The sequence below is a fragment of the Penicillium cinerascens genome, assembly GCF_028974065.1.
Source record: "Penicillium cinerascens strain IBT 15544 chromosome Unknown scaffold_4_segment0_segment0, whole genome shotgun sequence".
NCBI lineage: Eukaryota > Fungi > Ascomycota > Eurotiomycetes > Eurotiales > Aspergillaceae > Penicillium > Penicillium cinerascens.
Genome location: NW_026695297.1, coordinates 521,364 through 542,398, shown reverse-complemented (window position 1 = coordinate 542,398; position 21,035 = coordinate 521,364). Strand labels below are relative to the sequence as shown.

The following is a 21,035-nucleotide window of genomic DNA, read 5'->3' as shown; positions in this document are numbered from 1 at the left end:
GGACCTTGATGTCGCATATATATTTTCTTCAACTGTGATTGATCTTGTCTATGTATTCTACCATAAACCGAATGAATAGTCATTTCGGGTCGATATTTCTCTTTTCCAAAGTCGGACGAGGGTTACATTGCATATTTATAATTTCACTCACAATTTTCACCAAAACTTGGGAAGTTGCTCAGATGGCTCCTATGGTCTGGGATCAGCGAATCTGTAGCACTGAGATATGTGATTACGACTGTGGAAACATCACAAACACCAATCTAGCCTTTTGCACTCACGAAATGAGCGCCACCTTACGAATTTCCAACGCCATTCTCGTTGGTGGACCGCCACAGCCGTGTCAGCTCATCTCCCAACGTACCCCCGCAAATGGATGATTGAAGTCCAAGACAGAAGAGAATTTGTCGGCCAAGTGCTTCCTGAAAAGCTTCCCTTGGAACTGCAGCACATCATCAAAGGGGATGTCCCGGGAAAGACCATGTCTATGGATGAGGCGAGACTAGACCTGCGCTTATGGAGGAGCGTGGTCTTCAATCGAATAGCGCAACCGGAGTTTTTGAAATTGAAAGATTTAGTCATGGAGAGTATAGATGGCACTTATCGAAACGTGTCATATGGAGCCTTCACCATATTCCGAGCGCCCAAGTCCGGCCGGTTCTCGGCGGCCATTTTCCGCACTCCTGAATTGATGGACCCACCCAGTCGTCATCAGCCAATCAGAACCCGAGTTTCCCATGTTCCGCTTACTCAGGCATCGGCGGCGTTAATCTCCGCGAACCCGACTAAAATTGCTTATGAATTTTTTTAAAGACAAAAAAGGGGAATTTGTAATCCCTGCCTACAGTCCGTTTCCAAGTCAGATCATTGGTGTTAATACCCACGGCCCCATCCGTCTACCATAAATAAAAAGGCACTAAGAATACCCCACTGTAGATATGAAAACCGCGCCTTTGCCTCTTCTGTGGACTGTCATTCTCTTCTTTCCTCTAATCTACTATCTCTACTCTTATTCCACAATGGGCAGCATCGAGTTCAAGAACCCGGCTACTACCACTCTTCTGGAGTTGGTCAAGTCCCGCCGCACTTACTACAACCTCAAGGCGGAGAGCCCTATCTCCGACGATGCCATTGATCACATTGTCCAGGACTCTGTCCTCCACGTTCCCAGCTCTTTCAACACTCAGACTTCTCGCGTCGTTCTTTTGTTGAAGGAGGAGCACAAGAAGTTGTGGGACATTGCTATCAAGGTCATGGAGGGTCTTGTCGCTGCTGGCCAGGTCCCCAAGGAGATGTTCGAGAACAGCACCAAGCCCAAGCTCGAGGGCTTCAAGGCCGGCTACGGAACTGTAAGTACCTTTGTAGCTCTTTGATTCTTGAATCAGTAGCGACTGACACCGTAACCAGGTTCTTTTCTTTGTTGACTACGAGTCCCTGGCTGCTATCAAGGAGAAGTTCGCCATCTACGCTGCCAAGTTCGACCCCTTCGCCCTGGAGTCCAACGCCATGTCTCAGTACTTCGGTATGTTTCCAATCTTTAACATGAAATGTGTTTTTTGAGCGTGATTCTAACATTCTGCAGTCTGGCTCGCTCTTGAGTCTGAGGGCTTCGGTGCCAACCTCCAGCACTACAGCCCCCTCATTGACGAGGATGTTCGCAAGACTTGGAACCTGCCCGAGTCCTGGAAGCTGGACGCCCAGATGGTCTTCGGTGTTCCCGCCTCTGAGCCTGGCGAGAAGACTTTCGCCCCTCTCGAGGGCCGCTACAAGGTCTTCGGAAAATAGATATGAACCGTTATTTAGACCTGACTACATATAGACTATGACTTGAATGCAATCTAGATATGAACAAGATCTCTTTGCGCTTCGTATGGTTTTGATATGTAGCTTCGTAAAGTAGGGTACATATGCGTCTCTTTTTTTCATCTGCGGGCCTTGCTTCATCCCTAGGCGCCATCACATGATGCGATTCCGATGAAGGAAATAAGCGTTATTAAGATTTGAATTGAGGCTAAACTACTATTATAACGGGTGGTCCGGTCCGTGCATCTGAAGGAATGCGGGAGGACCCGCTTCATCGCATGGTGCTATCAGCAAGTGCTAATGAAATCGGCACTTCTGGCGCTTTGACCATTGAGCATCAGCGAATGTAGTCTTATAGAATGCTATACCCCTAGCACTAGATACAAGAGCTAGGCGGGCACACTACTAAGTCCTAGAAATAAAGTTTTAGGCAACGACCTCGACCTCAAGTTTTGTTCTTCAATGGCCCACCCCCGTTCCCGCGCCTTTATCAAAAACATGAGTGTCTCAAAAAAGAAATAACTAAACTTCGAAAGAGGTTAGCAACCGACACGTGAGAGGCGACTCTTTTCTGTAATGTTTATCTTAGTGTGGCTCTGGTATTATGCATATAGATCTGTTCCACTTCGATAATGAGAACAAGATCTGCCATTCTGACTGCTGTTAGCTAGAAAAAAGGAAAAGAGAAAGATAAGCGATTAGCAGCAAGACAAGGAATGGAGAATGATAAATCCGTCTCGGTTGATGAACAGAGCTAGCTCAATTACCCCGCAAGCTTAGCCCCATACCATGTTCTCAATCTCGTTATCCTGGGAGAGAGAGTCTGCATTGTCCATCTCTTCGTTGCCCTCTCGGTATCGCCATCTCTTCCCCATAACGTCCTTGAAGGTCGCAACATCTAGGTCTCCAAGCATGATGGTGTCGGATAAAGCTCTGATTGGCTGCGAATCACCCATAGGCTTCAATTTCACGTCAAGGCCAGGGGCGACGAACAAGACAGCACTCAGTCGACGCACGCCCGGGGCACGGCGAACACGATGTTTGGCAGCGGAAATTCGGCCACCACTCAAGATAACGGCACACCAACCAGTCAAGACAACAGTGGCATCCCCTGGGACGGGAACCCACGTACCCGCGGTTTCTTCGAGCTCCAGACCGGGCGTGCCATCTTGGAAGATGATCGAGAAGGTTCCATAATCCGTGTGGGCTCCGCATCCATTCGACGATTCGGGAGCAGCCGTGTTAGGATTGTAGTCACATAGGCGATAGTTCATATTGTATGAGGTGTGTGCCGCAGACAGATCGGTACCAGCGAGGAGGCTCAGAGAAGCCAGAATGGAGGGTACATACTAAGCACTGATGGCGTTGAAGAAGTCGAGGACCTCACCTAGGCCATGAGGATCCAAGGACTGACGTAGTGCTTCTGGAATCCGAGAGTTCCGCATGGGCGAGAGGTCGATGGTGAACTTCTGATCCGACTCGGGTTTGTGTAGGGCAGCAGTCTTGATGACGCCCCGGTGAGGGTAGGTTGCATTGAGCTTGGCAACATCATCAGGGTGGGCATGAAGATGATCAAAGAGAGCCTGGATAGATGAAAATGGTGCTTTGGCTTCAAGATTGACCGATGCGGTTGTGGAATTCGAGCCCAAGAACGATACTGCTGGAGCTTCAACTGGGCCATCAGCTGGGCCAGTAGGAGGTAGGGCGATTGGAGTCGCCTGGGGGTTGATAACTTGGGTAGCCATGGTTAAAGTGACAGTCAGAGTGATGAAGAGGAAGGAAGGAAGAGTGAGAACTGAAGGTTAAATGGAAGTGAAGTGGGTCCAGCGTCGCCCCGCACTTCCGGGTGACATCAGCAAACAAAAAGGAAGTTGTTGACAATCACGACAGTATATCGCGTCATGATTCAGACACTGCCCAAATCAATCACGTCTGTTAGTGTGCCTGCACATGTGCACTACTAGGTCTTGAGGACTACATTCAATAGTATTTAATCATGGAATTGCTAGTGGATGTTGGATGGTGGATGGTGCTCAATTTACATGAATCCGATCGGTGTGGATGTGACCGCAGCGCGCTGGACTATGTACTCTGTTGAATATGGGAGCCCTCATCCTAAGGCGCCAACACTGATCGACGGCTGCCGATTGGCCAGCTAGGCTCATGAGGATATTCGAAACTGGGCTGCATAATCAGCCCGTATCTGCAGTTTGCTCATCTATACCTTCTCTTCGGGTTATCTATCCAGTTCTTTCATGGATCACCGAGCAGCGGTGTGAAAGAACAGTTTTGTTTGTGATTCCTTCAGAAAACAGTTCTCAGAGAAAGGGTATAAGTATCCCCCCGAGAACCTGCAGAAAATATTATCGGAATTTACTATCAATTATATGTCCATCCTCTTTTCATCCGATCTCCCCCTTATTTCTCAACATACTCATGCTATTATTCATACCCTATTAGTTTCCCTTCTTAAACATCTCACTACACCTTAGTTTTCTTCTTTGTCAAACCCATACCGGGCCCACATTTACTGCTTTCGGCTGGAACCTGACTTGGCCCAATAGCTTGGGCTTGGCGTTGCCGCCAGTGTAAGCGAGTGCGCTGGTTGGAATGGGAGAGGCCATGTCTCACTTTCCTATTAGCCTCTATTCTTGGCAAATTAAATGCTTTCCCAGTTGACCATAGCGTCTTTCCGGTTCTGTTAAGATCGTATAAAGGGGTTTTTCCCCGCCTGGATAGAGAAGGTCAACTTTTCAGCCTCATATTTCCGCCTGTCGTGCTTAGAGAGATCTATAATGCGACAAAAGAATTTCGGACACTTCTCGTTCTTATTCACAGGCAATAATTGTTAAATTTACGCTCATCTGAAGAAAATGTCATCTACTTCGTTCAAGTCGCCGTCGACAACTACGTCAACCACGTCGGTGGCCATCACTCCCTGGGTACAACGGGGCTCTTGCGCTTCGTTATGGGAGACGGAACTCACATCGACATCTACAAATGGCTCCTATGAGACCATGACTATTTTAGCTTCCAACATGGCTGATCCAAGATTTTCCTCTTGTCAGCCATCCGGGTGGGATAGAAACTCGTCCAGCGTTTTTGCTTTCCGCCCAACTGTATGTCCCAGTGACTGGAATTACTACAACATGGAAGCAACCTCCACGTTGTTCCAACTTCCGGAATATGGTACGTTGTGGCTGGAGGAGCAGATTTCAACAGCATACTGCTGTGCAAGGTAAGATTTTGCTCTACCTACCTCTTTCTTGAGCCAAAGTCCACTCCCAGAGTATGGATCCTAACACACTATCGAATATAGTGGTTTTCACCTCTGGACAGAAAAGTCTAAGTTCCCTGTCTCCAGCCTGGCCGACGGGGCCTGCGTTCGCAGCGTGAACGGCGATACCCCAACTACCATCTCACTCGTTCCGGCAAGCATTACTGAGCCAGTGCCTGTGATTACAAGTGGGATTCTCGCACACCGTGCATGGGCGATTACATGGGCGGCAACCGATACACCATACATGTCGCCATCACTCCCAACATTGAAAAGTAGCATGCTGGTTCCAACGTGGACACCTGGCGAGATTATCCCCGATGGAAAATATGACCATCTGGGCATCCAGCCGCATACGGAACACAAATTAATTTATGTGGCTATTATTGTGCCTTCCATAATTGGTGGTTCGCTGTTTGTGTGTATGCTTTTGAGCTGCGTCAGGTGGAACAAGAAGAGAAAGAAGAGGGCGGAAGAACGGGGGGATGGATCTGGTACGGAGGGAAACGATGCGCGGAAATTTGATGAGAAAGAAGTCCAAATCTCTGGGGAAAATATCCAATAAAATGAGAACCGAGGGGGATTTATATAACGCCATTCTACGTAGCCGTCTCATCTTGTCTTGACTATTATGTTCACCCCCGATAGTAGCTTGGCAGTCTCATTCTGCGGTCCAGGTGCCAGCTCTATGTTTCGGTACCAATTATGAGCCCGCCACCGTATATCGCGCTCGAGCGTTCATGTAGGGACAGACAAAATGAGAAAGCGTAAAGTCGATTTGATCATTCGTCTCTAAGTTATATGAGATGTGAGCAATAGCTGAAAAGCTGGTGACCGGTCTGACTTACATGGGAAATTCCGACGCTTGCGCAGCCCTCTAGTGGAACATGGAACATGAACTCTGAGTATTAATTGTATCCGCCGCTGAATAATAGTAGGTAATATCAGTGAATGGGTCTCCGATTGAGAGATCCTTCCGGGTGACACTCGATACTTACCGACCCATTGTTCTCACAGGATTGGTGAAGATGAAATTGATATGGCGGTTGTGAACTGGAGGTCCAAATAAACGCAGTGAAGATGGCCACATAGATGAAGAAAATATCATAAAGCTCAGAAGTTATCTCGAAGGGAAGGGAAACTGGTAAATAGAATAGAACCGAAGGGTTTGGCTCAGTCGAGCAAGGCCCGCCTTTAGGTAATGCAAGATCGGCGGACTGGACGCCCGAGAGAAATAGACAGGGGAGAGTCCGGCTGGTTTCTAGGAATAGCCGAGACTCCATGGGAGGTAAATTGACAGATCGACTTAAGACTGCATGAAATTTGTAAGGAGAAGTGATTACAAGCGGCGATTCCTGTCCACGGTGCGTCCAGTGGCCCTAGTTTTGTCTAGCCATGAACAGATCTCTGTAGCTAATTCCACACGATGTCATTGTTATTGGACACTTAACAAGCCCTGGCACTGCGACGTCTTCAAATAGTAACTCGCGAGGGTGGGATAAGGCTACAGCAAAAACAAGAGAGCCTCGGCCGCTTCCAGACCAAAGGATTCTGAAAAGCAAGATCAAGGACAAAAGGGGAAGAAGTCCCGGGACAATGGACAGAGCCCAGCAACCAGCCCCCTGGAACAGACCGGTGAATGAACGACGTGGGTCAAAGCCCGTGCAACCTAGCGGGACACATCGCGGTTCAAATCCGTCAAAACCCCACGATGATCCTCTGTCGGGTAAAGCCTAGTCGCAAGCACGGCTAGCAGTGTGCCTAAAGGTACGAAACACACTTATGCGAGTCCGTGCATTTACTTCTGGCTCGTCGAGCAATGAGAATGTAGTAACAATGCAGCGGAGCCCCGAACCAGCGCATATCAGGCCCCGAAATATCCCCGGCCCAGCTGGTCGGGTCCGCGGGCCGCGCCTGCTTACCGTATTGTCGGGTCTTACTCCACAGAGGGTTACCCTTCTGGAGGTTCCCGGTACTTTGGTTGCCTTTTGACTTTCGCCCCCGGCTGCTAATTATACCAAGCTGGTTAAGAGGACACTGCTGTGCTGGCTGGCTCTTGCCTGTTTGGGATATTGGGATGTTGATCTTGAGGCTCTGTGCGTGTTCCTCCCCCTCAGGTCTATCGGTGTGGTGGGTCCAGCGGATCCAAAGATCAAGGAGAAAATTCCTGTCTACGTCCGCGTGCTTATAAGGACATTGGGATGAAAATTGTGTATTGAAATCCACAAGCGCTATCGCTATAATCCATGCCCATCAAGGCAGTCAAAATCAAACTCCAGTAATGCAATCATGCAGATTGTGCACAGGCACCCAACACCAGGCATGGCCAAGCCTAAGTCAAGTCAAAAAAACTCCATGGACACTGCCCCCAATGCTCTAATAAAACTCGCTCCTCCGCTAAGTAAAATCAAATCCACCTTTATGCCTTGTGGGTAATCGCCTTTCTCCGGAGAACTCCCAGCTCCTCCAGTTTTGACCATGCCTTTGCCATGTCCGGACTGTCCTCGCCCAGGGATGGCCGAAGCTCCAACCCGTCAAGGGTGTGTAGTGATCCGCTTGTGCCAGCATAGAGCAAAAGCTCCAGGACACTTCGGCGCAGCCTGGTTGCTTGGTCCAAATGACCTAGGTACTTCGCATCCGCGGCGGCATCCGCAGACGGAAGAGTAAATGGGTCGTTGACTTCGACATCTCGCTCGCCCTTTACACCGTCCTCCCAAGTTACTGCTTGCGTCATCTGGTCATTCTGATCAAGGTCGGCGAGCGCATCAGAAAGATCGCGCCGATTTTCCTGTTGCCGGATGACTGCCTTATCCTGGTCCTTCAACTTCTTGCGGTCTGCGTTGGTTCCATTACCAGTGAGGGCAGGAGGATAGAATCCAATGGTCAGCGGGTTGCCACGAATATCAAGTTTCCGAAGAGAGCATGGGCTTCCGCGGCCAGCTCGACCCAGTCGGCTTAGAATTTGACAAATCCGTCTCATTCTGGCCAGCCGGTTTCCAACGATAGACAGCCTGGAGAGGCATTTCATTCCCACGAGCGGTTCCAGCTCGATGAGCGAGTTGAAATTCATATTCAAAACCTTGACATTCGGGAAGTTCGATGCGAAGTCACTAGGAAGACCATTGAGGGTGCAGGAAGCTAGATCAAACAATTGGAGTTGGAGTAAAGGTGCCGATGGCGAGAGGCATCCGGATGAAAGCTTGTTTGAAGACAAGAACAACTTCCGAACATCCTTCACACATCCCAGGTCGAGATTCAGAGCGAAGCCCGACCCATTGTCCGAAGGCGAGGACTGCTCTCGTACAGATAGCACCTCCAGGTTAAGGCAGTGCTCCAGACCAGCGATGGTAGATAAGCGGTTCTGATCCAGGTAGAGAAGGCTCACGGAAGAGAAGTTCTTCACATCGAACCGATTCAGTCGGTTTCCAGAGATCCTAAGGGCACGAAGGCTAATGAGTGAAGCTGAAGCTTCAAGTCGCGTGATCTGGTTGGCGCTGAGATCAAGGGTGGTGAGGGATGGGAGCCACTCAATGTTCCGAACCGACGTCAAGCAGTTATGGCTCAAATCAAGATCACGAAGCCGAGTCCTGGAAAGTTAGTACTCCACACAGCAAGCATGCCAAAGGGCAACTTACAGTTCAGTTCCTTCGAAGTCCACACCGGTAATCGAATTGTTACCCAGCTTCAGACTCAGCAACCCATTTAGCTCCATAATGCCGTCGATGTTGCGGATTTGATTGTCATTTGCCTTCAATTCCCGAAGGTGGATCAGGCTGGAGAATCCATCCAGTGTTTCAATGTCGTTGCCAGAAATGTCCAAATACTGCAGGTTGGTCAAGTGGCCCCAAGGTGTGAGATTGGAGAGACAGTTATGGGGGATCTTCAGGGTTCGCAAGGTTGAAGGCACACCACTCAGCTGCCCAATGTCGTTATCAGAAACATCGAGGTCCTCAAGGCGAGGACAGAAGTCACTCAATTTGTGCAGAGTGATCAGTCCCTTCTGACGAAGGACCAAACGGCGGACATGATCCCAGTAAGGCTCGTATGGCTCTACATCGGTGATGTGCTTGATCAGATCCTCTGTCGCGAGAGCAAAAGTTCCATGAACCTGTCTCAAAGACTTTGGGTTTGTCCGTTGAGCCACATAGGTCATTTCAAGATTCAACGGGTGGTCAGGCTGGTTCACAGAGAATTCAGGAAGTGGACTCAGATGGAAACTGTAGTTCGTCTGGTCGGGACTCTGAATGGGAACTAAGGAATTCCCAACGCCTTGTCCACCTGGGGTCTGCTGGACAGCCATCGGATCGCCCCTATGAATAAGGCTGAGATCCTCGGTCCCTTCTTCGTTTCTTTCTTCAATTCGAGAAATGGGACGTCGGATGAATGGTTGACCGGCCACGGAGGTTTCACGCCCAATCGGCGGCGCGAAAGACCGTAATGCACCGTGCTGCTGGTCCGCACGAGTTGGGCTTTCTTCCGGAGAATTGGCTGCGTCAGTCGCCTCTTCCTGGTTTGAATGGCATTCCAGAGCATCCGGATCATCTCTATACGCGATGTGTGACACTAGAGGAGAAGAGAAAGTGATGGTTGCAACGCGAGCCTGTTTTGTTCGCCGCTGCGAGCCGGGTACAGGAATCGCTTGACCGACGTTCTCTTCCTGAATCTCATCTGTGTTCCATGATGTGGCTCTGGTGCCAGATTGAGGAACACTTGATGTGAATCGAGTGGCTCTGGATTGCACGGAGCTTGCACTCACTGAGGGTTCACCATCCCTCGTGTGAGGTCGAGGATCAGTCTTCCTGGGAGAAGTACCTGCATCGAGAGTAGGCGCAGGATGATCCTCACTCTGATCCGCAGCCAGACTCTTTCCAGGAGAGCTCAGTCCATGGATCCGCATCATCTCTTGCAGCTCATCCACGCTCAGATCTGGGATGTCCTGGAAGGGATCATGCTCATCTTCCCGGAAAGGTGAACGGACCGGCTCTTGAGTGCCGTCCTTGATCCACTGATTCTTCGCCCGATCATACGTGAAGCCATTGACTTGCTGGGGAATCAAATGGGATATCAGGTCAGAGGACAACATGCCTTTCGCCTGGGAGTTTTGAGATGAGCCGGTTGGAACAGATTGAACGCTGAATCCAGACATCTGAGTATTGATTGTCATCAGGTCTTGGGCGATATTCTCCGCCACATCATCGATTGAAGCACTTGGCTTGCGCTTTCTCTGCTCGGGGGTTAGTCCGCCAAGTCGATCTTCTTTATCCATTGAGTAGCCGTTGAATGACATGACCGAGTCATTAGCATCGTCCTTCTCTTGATATTTTTTCAGGTAGCTGATAATGAGCGGGTTCAACTCCTTGGGCTCCCGCTGCTTGCGCAGGTCCGTCCCGTCCCGGCTTGGAGGCCGAGAAAAGGCTTCCCGCGTGGATTCATCCTCGTAGCTGAAATCGCCCTCCTCACTATCTGGCTCGGATTCCTGCACACTGGTCAGACCAGCGGCCGATCGGCCTTTTGACCGAATCAAATCCATGATCTTTGTAGCCTCATTCAAATAATCCTGGGTTGTGATTGACCCTTTTCGCGACGTGTCACTCGTACCAGTCACCTTGAGCAATGGAATATCTCCTTCGATCGAGAAGGAATCTGAATAATCCAGTTCATCAAAGTTGGACTCAGAGAAGTCTCTGGTTGGGGCAATCTTGGCTTCATGGGTCGACCTTATTTGACTAGGAGTGGGCGTTCTAGGTCGTTGCATAGACTGAGATAAGCCAGGAGGGGCGAGGTAGTCTCCGTTTTCAAGGTGCACGCCATGCTGCAACAGGCTTCTCTGCAGGAGAGACATGCTGTCGCCCAATTTCGGAGGGGAGTCGCCGGCTTGATGTGAGTGTTCTGGCTCTGCGCTGTCTCGCAATATTGTCCGACGACGCTTCGGAGTCGGATCAGCTGCACTTTTGGGGACTCGCTTGGTCTCGGGGAATGCCCGGTTTTCTTTTTTGTTGAAGCGTGACAGTGAATTCTCACGAACGTGGTCGAAGTAACTCTGGCGAGTCCATGCCGATGGCTTTCGGGTAAAACTGGAACTCGCAGTCCTGGTATAGCGCAGAGAGCCTTGCTGGGACGCCCCACGGAGATATTGTTTTCTACCGGATGAGAGCTTCCGCGAGGAGGGTCGAGATCCAAATCCTTGTGCTTCATCATAGACCAACTTATTCTCATATGGACTGGCATCAGAGAAGTCGAATTGATCGAGTTCTCCGTCGCCGAACCGATTCAGTCGAGGGCGTGGGATGTTCCGAGATGCTAGTCGCTCATTGAACTTCGACGAAATCTCACTCAGCGGCTCGTGTCTGGGATTCAACGAGCTGCGGTTTTCACCCTTTCTCCGCGCTTCTTCTGAGGGCGAAAGCGGCGCCTCGCCATCCGACCCATCACTGAACTCTTCAAACTGACTCATGCGCCGCAGCAGTCGGTTGTTCGTGAACGTATCATGCTCGCCAAACAGCTTCAGCGGACTGCCCGAAGATGGCATTTTTGGTTCTTTTGTTGTCGCATCCCCCGCTGTTGAAGGACGCACGTGGGAGGAGGAAGGTCGAGGCAAGGAGGGTGAGCCTTTATGCTGAGAAGGGTTGAAAAGGGGAGAACTGCGAATTTTGGTATTGGCGAGAGTCGCGAGAGACATACGATGTGAGGGAAAGGGCGAAGGAGAGAATCGGCGTCGGAAAGAGCGGTTGCCACGGCGGCTACTGAAATCCACCGTCCCCATAGACAGATCCTGCGGCAAGGAGTGACTGGTCACATCCAGCAGGCTGTCATCTTGCGGTGAGCCTTCGGCGTGGGGCTCGCTGTGGTTGTAGAAGAGGAAGCTATCGCTGGCGGGTGAGTCTGGCCGGCTGTCGGTATTCATGGACAGACTCTCGAGCTTGTTGGTAACTTGCTTTAGGGCCGATTTGATCACCTCCGATGTAGCTCCACCTTCCAGGGTATTCGGTCGGGTGAATACAATGGGGGTGATGCCCTCATTGCGAAGGTCTTCCAGCCCACTGGCCGTTCGCTGTTCGGTGTATCCTCCTTGTGAAACGTCCTCCTGGTCAAGATCCTGACCTCGAGATCGCTTGTCTGTCCATGATGCGTAGTTGACCGTTCCCATTGGCGACTCCATTCCGGTGCCCGTTTCATCGCCGTCAATTATATCCGGTTCCTGGCCCTGGGGGTCGTCGGCGTCAGCCTCCACCGTGCTATCCCGGCGCGAAGTCGCGTCGGTGAAATCCCACAGCTGGTCATCCTGCTTCGTGAAAGGGATCGAATCTTGTTGCCCGTTCGTAGATCCTGGTGTCGGCGGTTTAAACACGCTTTCGAGGCCCATGGGCGCAAACAGATCCCGTTGTTCACCCACCCCAATCTCTCCGTGAACCAGTCGCTTCCGCCATTCGGGCGTGGCCGCGCCCTCATCTCGATTCTTCTTCGGTTTTATCTGAACGGTGCTTTGATAACCCGACTGACTGGAAACATTCGACACCGATCGCAGAGGGGAGCGCGTGTCCATCGCCTGCGGTTGTTTAGCAGCCGCGCCGGAGGCGGGCCTCGGACTGCGCTTCGGGGAGGATTTCGGGGTGTTTGTTTTGGATTTTGCGGGGGTCGGCGACTGAGTTTTCGAGGGTGTCTTGCGTGTTCGAGGCGTTTTAGGGGTCGGAGGTTCTCTTTTAATGAAGTGACATGGCCGAGTCACCTTTTTCGCGTCGCTGGCCGGTGACTGTTGTTCCACGGATCGACGGGCGGGCACTGGAATGCGACTAGGGGTATCCTGGGCGCCAGTTCGGGGAGACGAGGGAAGTACGGTCTTAGATGGGCCAGGCGTCGCAGGCGTTGTAGGAGAGACAGGCACCGATGGCCAGTCGTCGGACAGGCTGTCGAGCCAGGGTTCGCGGCTCATTTTCCCGCGTCTCTAAGTTTGTTTTGATCGCGCTCTCCCTCCAATGAGCAAGAAGGGACGGACCAAAAGAACAACAAAGGAGTGTCAGTCCATGAAGACATGCAAACCCATCGGATCGAAAAGAACGGTGGATAGCGAGTGCGGAGATGCGGTGTTGGTCCGGGCAGTCGACTGCTCCACTCGAGCTCCTTGTTTATTTTCCTACGCGCCACAACTGACCTGGGTCAGATTCGAACTTTTCACTTTCCCTTGTTTATTTTCCATGTCCACTGCTACCGTCTTCAACTCTGTGCCTGTAATCGATTGTTGACGTACTCCCAACAATTTATTCACTAGTCAATAGTCTTAACCTATTATTCATTCAGTCATACTCTGATTGGCTCCCGTTTCGCAGCCCGATGTGTTGTCGAGTCCCACTCGTCTCAACCCGATCAAGGTAGTTGACCGATATTTCAAGGTCCTTCAGCACGGGCAATTGTACAAGTCGAACATGGCATTGGTGATCTAAAACTTGTCGGCGTTGGTTCCTATGCGATCGCAACGACCTTGGGAGCTTACGTTGCTTCCTTAATATGTATAATGCAACATATGGACTGATTAAGACCTCGTAATTCGGTCACGGGTACACTGAATATCACTTGAATAGGACTCATTCCAAGTTCACGCCTGTTGACAGTAAGTCAATATAATTTGAGGGTAGGCCCTGGAAAACCTCGGGTGATATATGATTTGAGAGGACATGCTCCGCGACTCGAATTGGTAAGAAGTTTTGAGGAACTCATCGAAAGTATGTAATGCACATCAAGTTCGGCAGACACGATGTCATCAATTTTAACAGATACAGTACTTCCGGAAGTCGGTGTCACCACCAATACTTTCCGATTGTTTCTCGAACCCTACTGCTCAGAAACGACAAGCTACTTTTAGCGTAGTCAAAGTACACGGCTGATTGCTTTCGTTCAAAGTAGAGATTAAGAGCCAAAATAGCATTCAGTTCTTTATATTCCGCCCTATTTCTATTGTTAGCAATAAACGGCCCCCGCGTTCTGACCTCAGCATTTACGACGAAACGCCGACTTACCTTGCCCGGACGGTGGCTATGCTTCAGGGTTTAGAAAGGTCTGATCGCGCCCCAGCCTTATAAAATGGATGATTTCACACGCGACAGCATACCGTGGATTAAATTTACAACATTTCAACTCTCATAATAAAACTGGTTGGACATTCAAACCAATACAGACGCTCCAAACTTAGTCAAAATGTGCTTCCGCTCGTCTTCTGATGTACAAGAAAAATATCCTCCTCCGCGCCGCTCAAAGAAACGGCAAGATTATGACAGTTATATCCGTGACTTTCAAAAGTCTCAGGAACGTCGTTCATCATACACGAAGCGTGACAAAAGTTCCTCCGGTCGAGGCACTACTTATACCAATCCCGTCTGCTCCCTTGGTGGAGGTGCTGCCAGCGGATGTGCGGGTAGCGGCGGCGGTGGCGGGTGCTAAAGGAACGTGGAAATTATATAAAGTCACAATTGTTTGTTTAATCTGCGCAGTTCGTTCGGTGGAGTTGGATGTTACTGAGAAGGGGTGCTATCTGGACTGAGCGAGCGATTCTACAGGTGGGGTTAGGACACTATTTTGTTGCGCTCGTTGCCTATACACTCCCTACAGATGTAAAGCAGTAAGTGATTTGAAGAGATACAGCCATGTTTATAACTTTACAGGAATATCGATATTTGGGGGCTATTCTTAATATAGTGTAGTGGATCTTGACATTAGGGTTCGAGAAACAATCGAAGAGTGACACCAATTTCCGGAATTATTGTACCATGTCCAGGAGACAAAATAGGTAAGGTTCACGGCGTTCGCCGAGTTTAAACTTCAGACTTCCTTCTCGAATAGGACTAGTACACCAGCTACTTAGCTTGAAACAAATCACCTCGTACTTTCCTCGATTAGGTATCGGCATGGAAACCCATTCTGACATACTTTCAAGGCAAGTACGGACTGCATTCCTGTTGATTTTGTCCCTTCCCACGTCCTCCTGATCTCGTTCTATCTCAAGTTGCATTTCATTCATTCACTCATATAATCATGGTGATCATCAACAACTCCAATCTTGACAAACAGTCTACATGTCCCGCCCAACTGGGCAACTTTTCAAAGCTACCAACAGAGCTACAACTGATGATATGGGAGTTTCTTCTTCGCTCCATCTACGCACGCAGCCATCCAGAAGCTAGAAAGAATATCCTGTCCATCCTTTGCTGCAGCCGGTATCTCTGCCAAGAGATCTCCTACTTGGTTTACGAAGATATGGTTCACGGAATTCATCCACACCCCTCATCTTCCGGAGAAAGCTGTGTTGACGTGGACATATCAACCAAAAGACTGATAGTTAAGCGGAAGCTGAAGAACGACGAGGCCTTCCGAAGGCATATCCTCAACTTCCCCCATGACCGCATACCAAAACGTGGCCTTGGAGTCTATATTAAGCACCCTTCTCGGAATGATCCTGGCCATATGGTCCAAATGTGGCACACGATCAATAGACTCGTCGATGTTCTCAACGCGTTGCCTCGGATTCATTACGTATACATACAGCTGACAGGAAAATGGAACGACGAGAAAACACCGAAACAGAGCGCCGAGGACTTAAAACCATGCTATCTACGCCGCTACGACCGCGACATCGCACTACTGCCCTTCTTCCTCCTTCGAGAATTCAAGATGGCAACCAACCTCCGAGCTGTGACTCTCGATAAGGAAGATTCTCTTACTTATCGTCTGTTCCATCTGCTCTGTGAGCCTCATCTCGAAAATGTCATCGAAGAGAAGTGGGGATCTTTTAAATACGAATCTGAAGCCAAGATGTGGCTCACGGACACCCGCATTTTCCTGGACACAGTTCTCGACTGTCTGCCCGGACCAACAGCAACCCTACTACGTCTAGAACGATTCAATGACTGGTACAAAAAAGACAAAACTTGGGGATCAGCATACGGAGAGCAATTTGTATCGGACCTAATTAACAATCGTGAGACTGTTTTGAAATACGACCCGGATCTCATTAGAGCCAGGTGGCGCCATGTATGGTTGATTCTAACGCACCACACCATCTATGCACCTACAGAAGATCCAACGTCCATCGATAAATACTTTAGAGCTTGGAAACGGAAGATTTACACTACATGGAATTCCAGCATCTGGTTCGAAGCGATACCCGAGACGCCCTGCGGGATTGACATTCCTCGGGGTGATATAAGCCCTGACCGCTCGCATGAACATATTCATTAGCACTATAAGGCATGGGTCAGGAAAGCGACAACATTTTAGGGTGGTTTATATTGATGGACATACGATCGATTCTTTTATGCTCAAGGGTATGGTGGGAGCAATGCAACGAGGATCAATACAAGTCACTAAAAGGTTGGATGTTTGCAATGATACCGGATAGTTGAACAGACACTTCTTGATTTTTTTACTTACCAACCATGGTCCCACTCATTTTCTTGATTCCCTGTGCGCGCCTCTCTTTGCTTAGTTGTAAAGGGGTATGTGTTGCAACAGTGGCCCTGCCACTTATGTTAGCGATCGAACATGGACGATGCGGTTGGATAATGAAAAAATTATATTCTGAAGACGAGATACTAACTTGTTTCGCTCTAGGAGCTCTGCAATGGTCGGAAAGGCATTTTGATGAACAAGTTTGCACTCAGAATATGTACTTAGTCTTGAAGGCAATTCTCCAAGTTTCAGTGGCTGTAACAGAAGCATGAGGAAGAAGGTCACCATTTATGCTCCTGCCATTATTAATTTGGACCACGCATTCCCTTGCAGTGAAGGCACTCGCTAGTCCAAACTTCTGACAAAGTGCGAGTAGAGCGGAGCTAGTCGGGGTTAAGAGCGTAGATCGCGAGGTGGAGAACTGCGTTTGGGTTTCCACATGATTGTTGGAGGGGTTTGGTTGAGTAATCAAATAATCAAATCGCCGTGGAAAACGTACATGGAGTGGAGTTGATCAGGATTAAGGGCGTGGGTCACGAGGTGGAGAGGTGGAGAGGGACGTTTGTGTCATGATGGATGGGGCCTTCTGTTGAATAATCAAGTCGCTGTGAGAAAGGCGAATGGAGCGGAGTTAATTGTGCTTAGGGGCGTAAAATGCGAGATCGCGATATGAAGAAAAGGCGGGGGTTTATGTTGAATAATCAAATCGCCGTGAAAACTGAATCGCAGCTATTGATGATGAATTACATATTCATTTGCCCGATTGCAGCTCGCTAAATATATGCTGCTATGGGGTCAGGCTAATTCTTACCTCGACTGATTTAAAAAAAAAAAAAAAAAAAAAAACCCCTCTTGCATCCCAAAGTGAGTAGGAATACTGGCGCGGATAGTTGCCGCTAAGAAAACTGAAGTACCTACGTTTTAATAGCAGGCGGGACATTAGTTTCAAGGCTCGATGCGTTCAGAGAGACATCAAGAAGTATGTCTCAAAAGACGTTCAAACAGTATGTATAGAAGTAAGTTCAAGAACATGAGAGATTTAGCAAAGTGAAGGAAATGGGGCATGTCTCACATAACATCAGAAGGGAAAGCAAAATCGAGGTTACATAGCATAGCTCGCTGACAAGAAGCCCGCTAGAAGCTTAAACCTGTACCGATCTTTAATGAGTTCTTTTGGAAGATGATCTCCTACTGGCCGCTATTCACACCCATATACGAAGAGCTCCATTTGCGTAGTAATCCAAATATTCATTCACCCCAGATCTAACTCCTATATTTTTGCTCCGTAAATATATTTATAATATGACACATGAAAGGCAGAATGCATCCCACCAAGAAGTGATACCTTTAAACAAGGAGCCTCTCGAAAGAATATTTGCCAACTGCCTTACGGCGAAGGTATCCAATCTCACGACTGGTACGAGACTTGGTCTCACCAGTGGACTTGTTGATCTTCGTACGCGAAACATCGGCCGAGGCAGGCTTCAGCGACAATGGCAGCATCTTGCCACCGGCATCGGCATCGTAACCGTCTTCTCCTTCACCAGGGCGACCAAAGACGACAAGGTCAGCTCCATTGAGCTTCTCATAGCGAACGAGATTGGATGAAGAGGGAGTCTCATCATCAATCTTGGCGACGACGTCTCCAGCGGTAGCCGCTGGAGTAGCCACTTGGTCAGCAAATCGGAGGTATTCGCGAAGAATGCCCTTGAGGTAGGTGGCCTCTTCCACACCGGCGAGCGCGGCAGAGACCTCCGACTTCATGTCAGCAATCAACTCCATTTCACGGCTAGCAGCGGCGATAGCCGAGTCCGAGTCACCGTTAAGGTCGACGGCGGGCAGCGCGGAGATCCAGCCTGAGGGGCCGACCGCGTCCACTGAGGCAGTCATGAGGTCAATGATGGTGTCGAGAGAGAGGGAGGGTGTGATTTGGTCGAGAGTAATAGGGGTAGGGGGATTTTCGGTGGAGCGAGAGGTGTAGCCACCAGTAGCAAGGGATAGGCGGAGATGATGAACCAAAGATATAAGTTCTGTCCGCGACAGGTTCGAACGCAGAGACTGAACGACGGCAGACTGAGGCTGTGAGTGGACCTTTTGAATAGAAGTGTTCAGGCCAGTGAAGATATCCTTCAGAGTGACCGTCTCACCCCCGAGATGGCGAGAGAGCTCCTGCGTGGGAGTAGCAACCTCGCCACTGGTAATAGCCCGAGCAGTCTCCTCCAAAGCACTTGAGTGCAGGCGTGCCTGGTTCAGGAAGTACTTGAGCGCGTAGGCCAACTCATCAGAAGAAATGAGAGACGGGCCGGCAATGACCTGGTTGACCTGCTTCAGCGAGGGGTCGGAATCGATCAGAGCTTGAACGAAAGATCCCGTCACCAACGGCTGAAGAATGCGTGGCTTAGAAGCCCGTCGAAGGGAGATTTCGACATTATCAGGAGACAAATGGCCCAGCCGAATGAGCCAATCGCAAGTATTTGAAGGCCAGAGCACAACGCGTAGTTGAGAAGACGAAGAGGCTGAAACCCCATCCTGGATGTTGGAGTCCTCAACCGCAAACATCTTGGAGAGCAGGAAAAGGGTGGACTCTGGATTGACATATTGTCCCCGAGTAGGAAGCGTCGTGGGCGCATCAGAAGAGCAGAAGTAGCTCAGAACCGCCTTGTCGAACTTCGGTGCATTACGACTCTTGGCCGCTTCATCCACATCCTTGGTCAATTGATTCCATTTTTCCACCTGATCGGGCGAGGTGAGTCGAAGAGAGGTCATGTTCTCGGATCGGTGCTTCTTCGATGCCATGTCCCATTGCGCAGCAGACGAGCCGATACCGCGGCCAATGGCATCAATGAGAAGGCCATCACGCGATCGCTTCAGAGAAGGCCCAGAGTGGCTATAAAGAGAGGTCAAGTCGAAAGCGATAAGGGTGTTTCCCTTGGTTGCGACTGCAATTCCAAGCTTTGCAAAGTAGCTGATGAAGACCATTGGGGCATCTGCGTTGATGCCAGCTCCAGACAAGACATCACCAGCAGCAATGCTTCGTTGAACAGATTGATATTGAGTGTCGTATACAGCCACCAGCGAATCACTTGCCCCGATGACGCACTGTGGTGAAATGCGCATGACGGACGAGAAGCGCTCATCGAGGACAAATTGGGAGGTTACACAGGGCGAGTATTGCGACAGGTCGATGTTTACAAATCCCTTCTCGAACGACAGCTGAAGCCCTGCGGAGCCTGAGTGGAAGCTCCACTGGAGGCCATTGCTGTTAACAGTGACGAGCCCGGGTGTGGCGGGGACTTGGATTGTCTGAAGGTGTCGAAGTCGTTGGCTCTCCTCGCGTCCCCCTGATTTTGCGCTAGCAGGGACGGAGAACAATTGAACATTAACGTCTTGCAAAGTGACCTGATCAGCGTCTTTCGGGTGGGACACGATGAGCAGAATGGACGGTTCGTCGGTTCCGGAGGCTGTGGAGTCTCCGAGGGCCAGAGCGGCCAAATCCTGTCTCCGCTTGAACAGAGCCTTCTTCGCATCCTCAAGATCGACCAAGAAGCATGAGTGAACGGCATGAGTAGAAGAACAGATTTTGGAAATTTCGCTATGCTGGATACTCCAGCGCTGAGTTTTCAGATCGGACGACAACCTGCGCACTCGGCCATCCTGGTGAACGGCAAGGATATCGAAAGGATCGGCCTCGCTGTCATCTTCGACGGTGAAAGGAACAATGCCGACAAAGTTCGTGGGGCTGCTCGAGTCGGTGATAGTGGCGGCCGAGGAAGAGATCACTGGGGCAGTGGAGCCATTGCCAATCTCTTCGACAAAGCACTTGATCTGGCGTTCCGGACGTGTCGCCGCGGTATATGTCTGGCGCTTGACGGAGGACTTCTTGGGCAGCTTGCGGCGGACAGAGCAAGGCCGACAAGAGAACGTAGACTGCGGCGGGAAGGCGTACGAGGTCACAAGCTTGGGCGTTTGCACCTAGGGGAAGAATGTCAGGCCAGTCAAAGGTAATCACACGGTCAGGAGTCGTACATTGTAGATGTTGACGGCTTCACCATCCACAGCAACCGCGACTTCATAGCGCTTGCGCTTTTTGGCATCGGCGAGACTGAAGACATCGCCGATGCGAGTTTTGCCCGTGGAGGCATGAAGGGGGCGCGGCAATTGCGCCAGAACTGACGGCGATTGCAAATCCATGACGAACAGAACCACAATCACGTCAAAGATATGATTCCCACTCCCTTTAGAGCCTGAACGGTGAAGCTGCAAACCCGTCCCAACGGGGAAATCTGAAAAATTTTCGGGATAACAACGGGCCGGACCCACCATGACGCTAGACCCAAATAGGGATGGCCGATGGCCGACCAGGTGATGTAATCAGGATGACATAAGCGGTTCAGACGCGCCTTTCGCGTCGGACGTGTAAAGAGCAGATAACCGCGATAAAGACGATTTGGGCTTGTCTCCTCTGTCCTCGTCAATGTCCCGAGTCTCGGCTCTACCTGAATTCTGATGAACGTCCCTT

The 21,035-nt window shown here is 50.1% G+C and overlaps 7 protein-coding genes across 7 annotated transcripts; 4 read left to right on the top strand and 3 right to left on the bottom strand.

Annotated features, from left to right (window-relative positions):
* Window positions 1-1,019: 1,019 nt before the first annotated feature.
* Window positions 1,020-1,785, top strand: N7498_008151 (uncharacterized protein; the record flags this gene model as incomplete). The annotated part of the gene is made up of 3 exons (XM_058455213.1): window positions 1,020-1,349; window positions 1,408-1,522; window positions 1,583-1,785. 3 exons carry the CDS (start codon window positions 1,020-1,022, stop codon window positions 1,783-1,785), a joined length of 648 nt encoding a protein of 215 aa, XP_058305201.1.
* A 794-nt stretch (window positions 1,786-2,579) lies between these two features.
* On the bottom strand, window positions 2,580-3,548 carry N7498_008150 (uncharacterized protein; the record flags this gene model as incomplete). The annotated part of the gene is made up of 2 exons (XM_058455212.1): window positions 2,580-3,123; window positions 3,154-3,548. The coding sequence occupies 2 exons, from the start codon at window positions 3,546-3,548 to the stop codon at window positions 2,580-2,582; spliced, it is 939 nt and encodes a 312-aa protein (XP_058305200.1).
* Window positions 3,549-4,676: 1,128 nt separating this feature from the next.
* On the top strand, window positions 4,677-5,645 carry N7498_008149 (uncharacterized protein; the record flags this gene model as incomplete). The annotated part of the gene is made up of 3 exons (XM_058455211.1): window positions 4,677-4,879; window positions 4,934-5,041; window positions 5,123-5,645. The coding sequence occupies 3 exons, from the start codon at window positions 4,677-4,679 to the stop codon at window positions 5,643-5,645; spliced, it is 834 nt and encodes a 277-aa protein (XP_058305199.1).
* Window positions 5,646-7,499: 1,854 nt separating this feature from the next.
* Window positions 7,500-13,010, bottom strand: N7498_008148 (uncharacterized protein; the record flags this gene model as incomplete). The annotated part of the gene is made up of 2 exons (XM_058455210.1): window positions 7,500-8,667; window positions 8,716-13,010. 2 exons carry the CDS (start codon window positions 13,008-13,010, stop codon window positions 7,500-7,502), a joined length of 5,463 nt encoding a protein of 1,820 aa, XP_058305198.1.
* Window positions 13,011-14,269: 1,259 nt separating this feature from the next.
* Window positions 14,270-14,512, top strand: N7498_008147 (uncharacterized protein; the record flags this gene model as incomplete). The annotated part of the gene is made up of 1 exon (XM_058455209.1): window positions 14,270-14,512. The coding sequence occupies one exon, from the start codon at window positions 14,270-14,272 to the stop codon at window positions 14,510-14,512; it is 243 nt and encodes an 80-aa protein (XP_058305197.1).
* Window positions 14,513-15,103: 591 nt separating this feature from the next.
* Window positions 15,104-16,306, top strand: N7498_008146 (uncharacterized protein; the record flags this gene model as incomplete). Its single annotated transcript, XM_058455208.1, has 1 exon — window positions 15,104-16,306. One exon carries the CDS (start codon window positions 15,104-15,106, stop codon window positions 16,304-16,306), a length of 1,203 nt encoding a protein of 400 aa, XP_058305196.1.
* A 1,557-nt stretch (window positions 16,307-17,863) lies between these two features.
* Window positions 17,864-20,761, bottom strand: N7498_008145 (uncharacterized protein; the record flags this gene model as incomplete). Its single annotated transcript, XM_058455207.1, has 2 exons — window positions 20,543-20,761; window positions 17,864-20,488 (listed from the first exon to the last, which is right to left on the bottom strand). Exons 1-2 carry the CDS (start codon window positions 20,705-20,707, stop codon window positions 17,864-17,866), a joined length of 2,790 nt encoding a protein of 929 aa, XP_058305195.1. The 5' UTR covers window positions 20,708-20,761.
* Window positions 20,762-21,035: the final 274 nt, after the last annotated feature.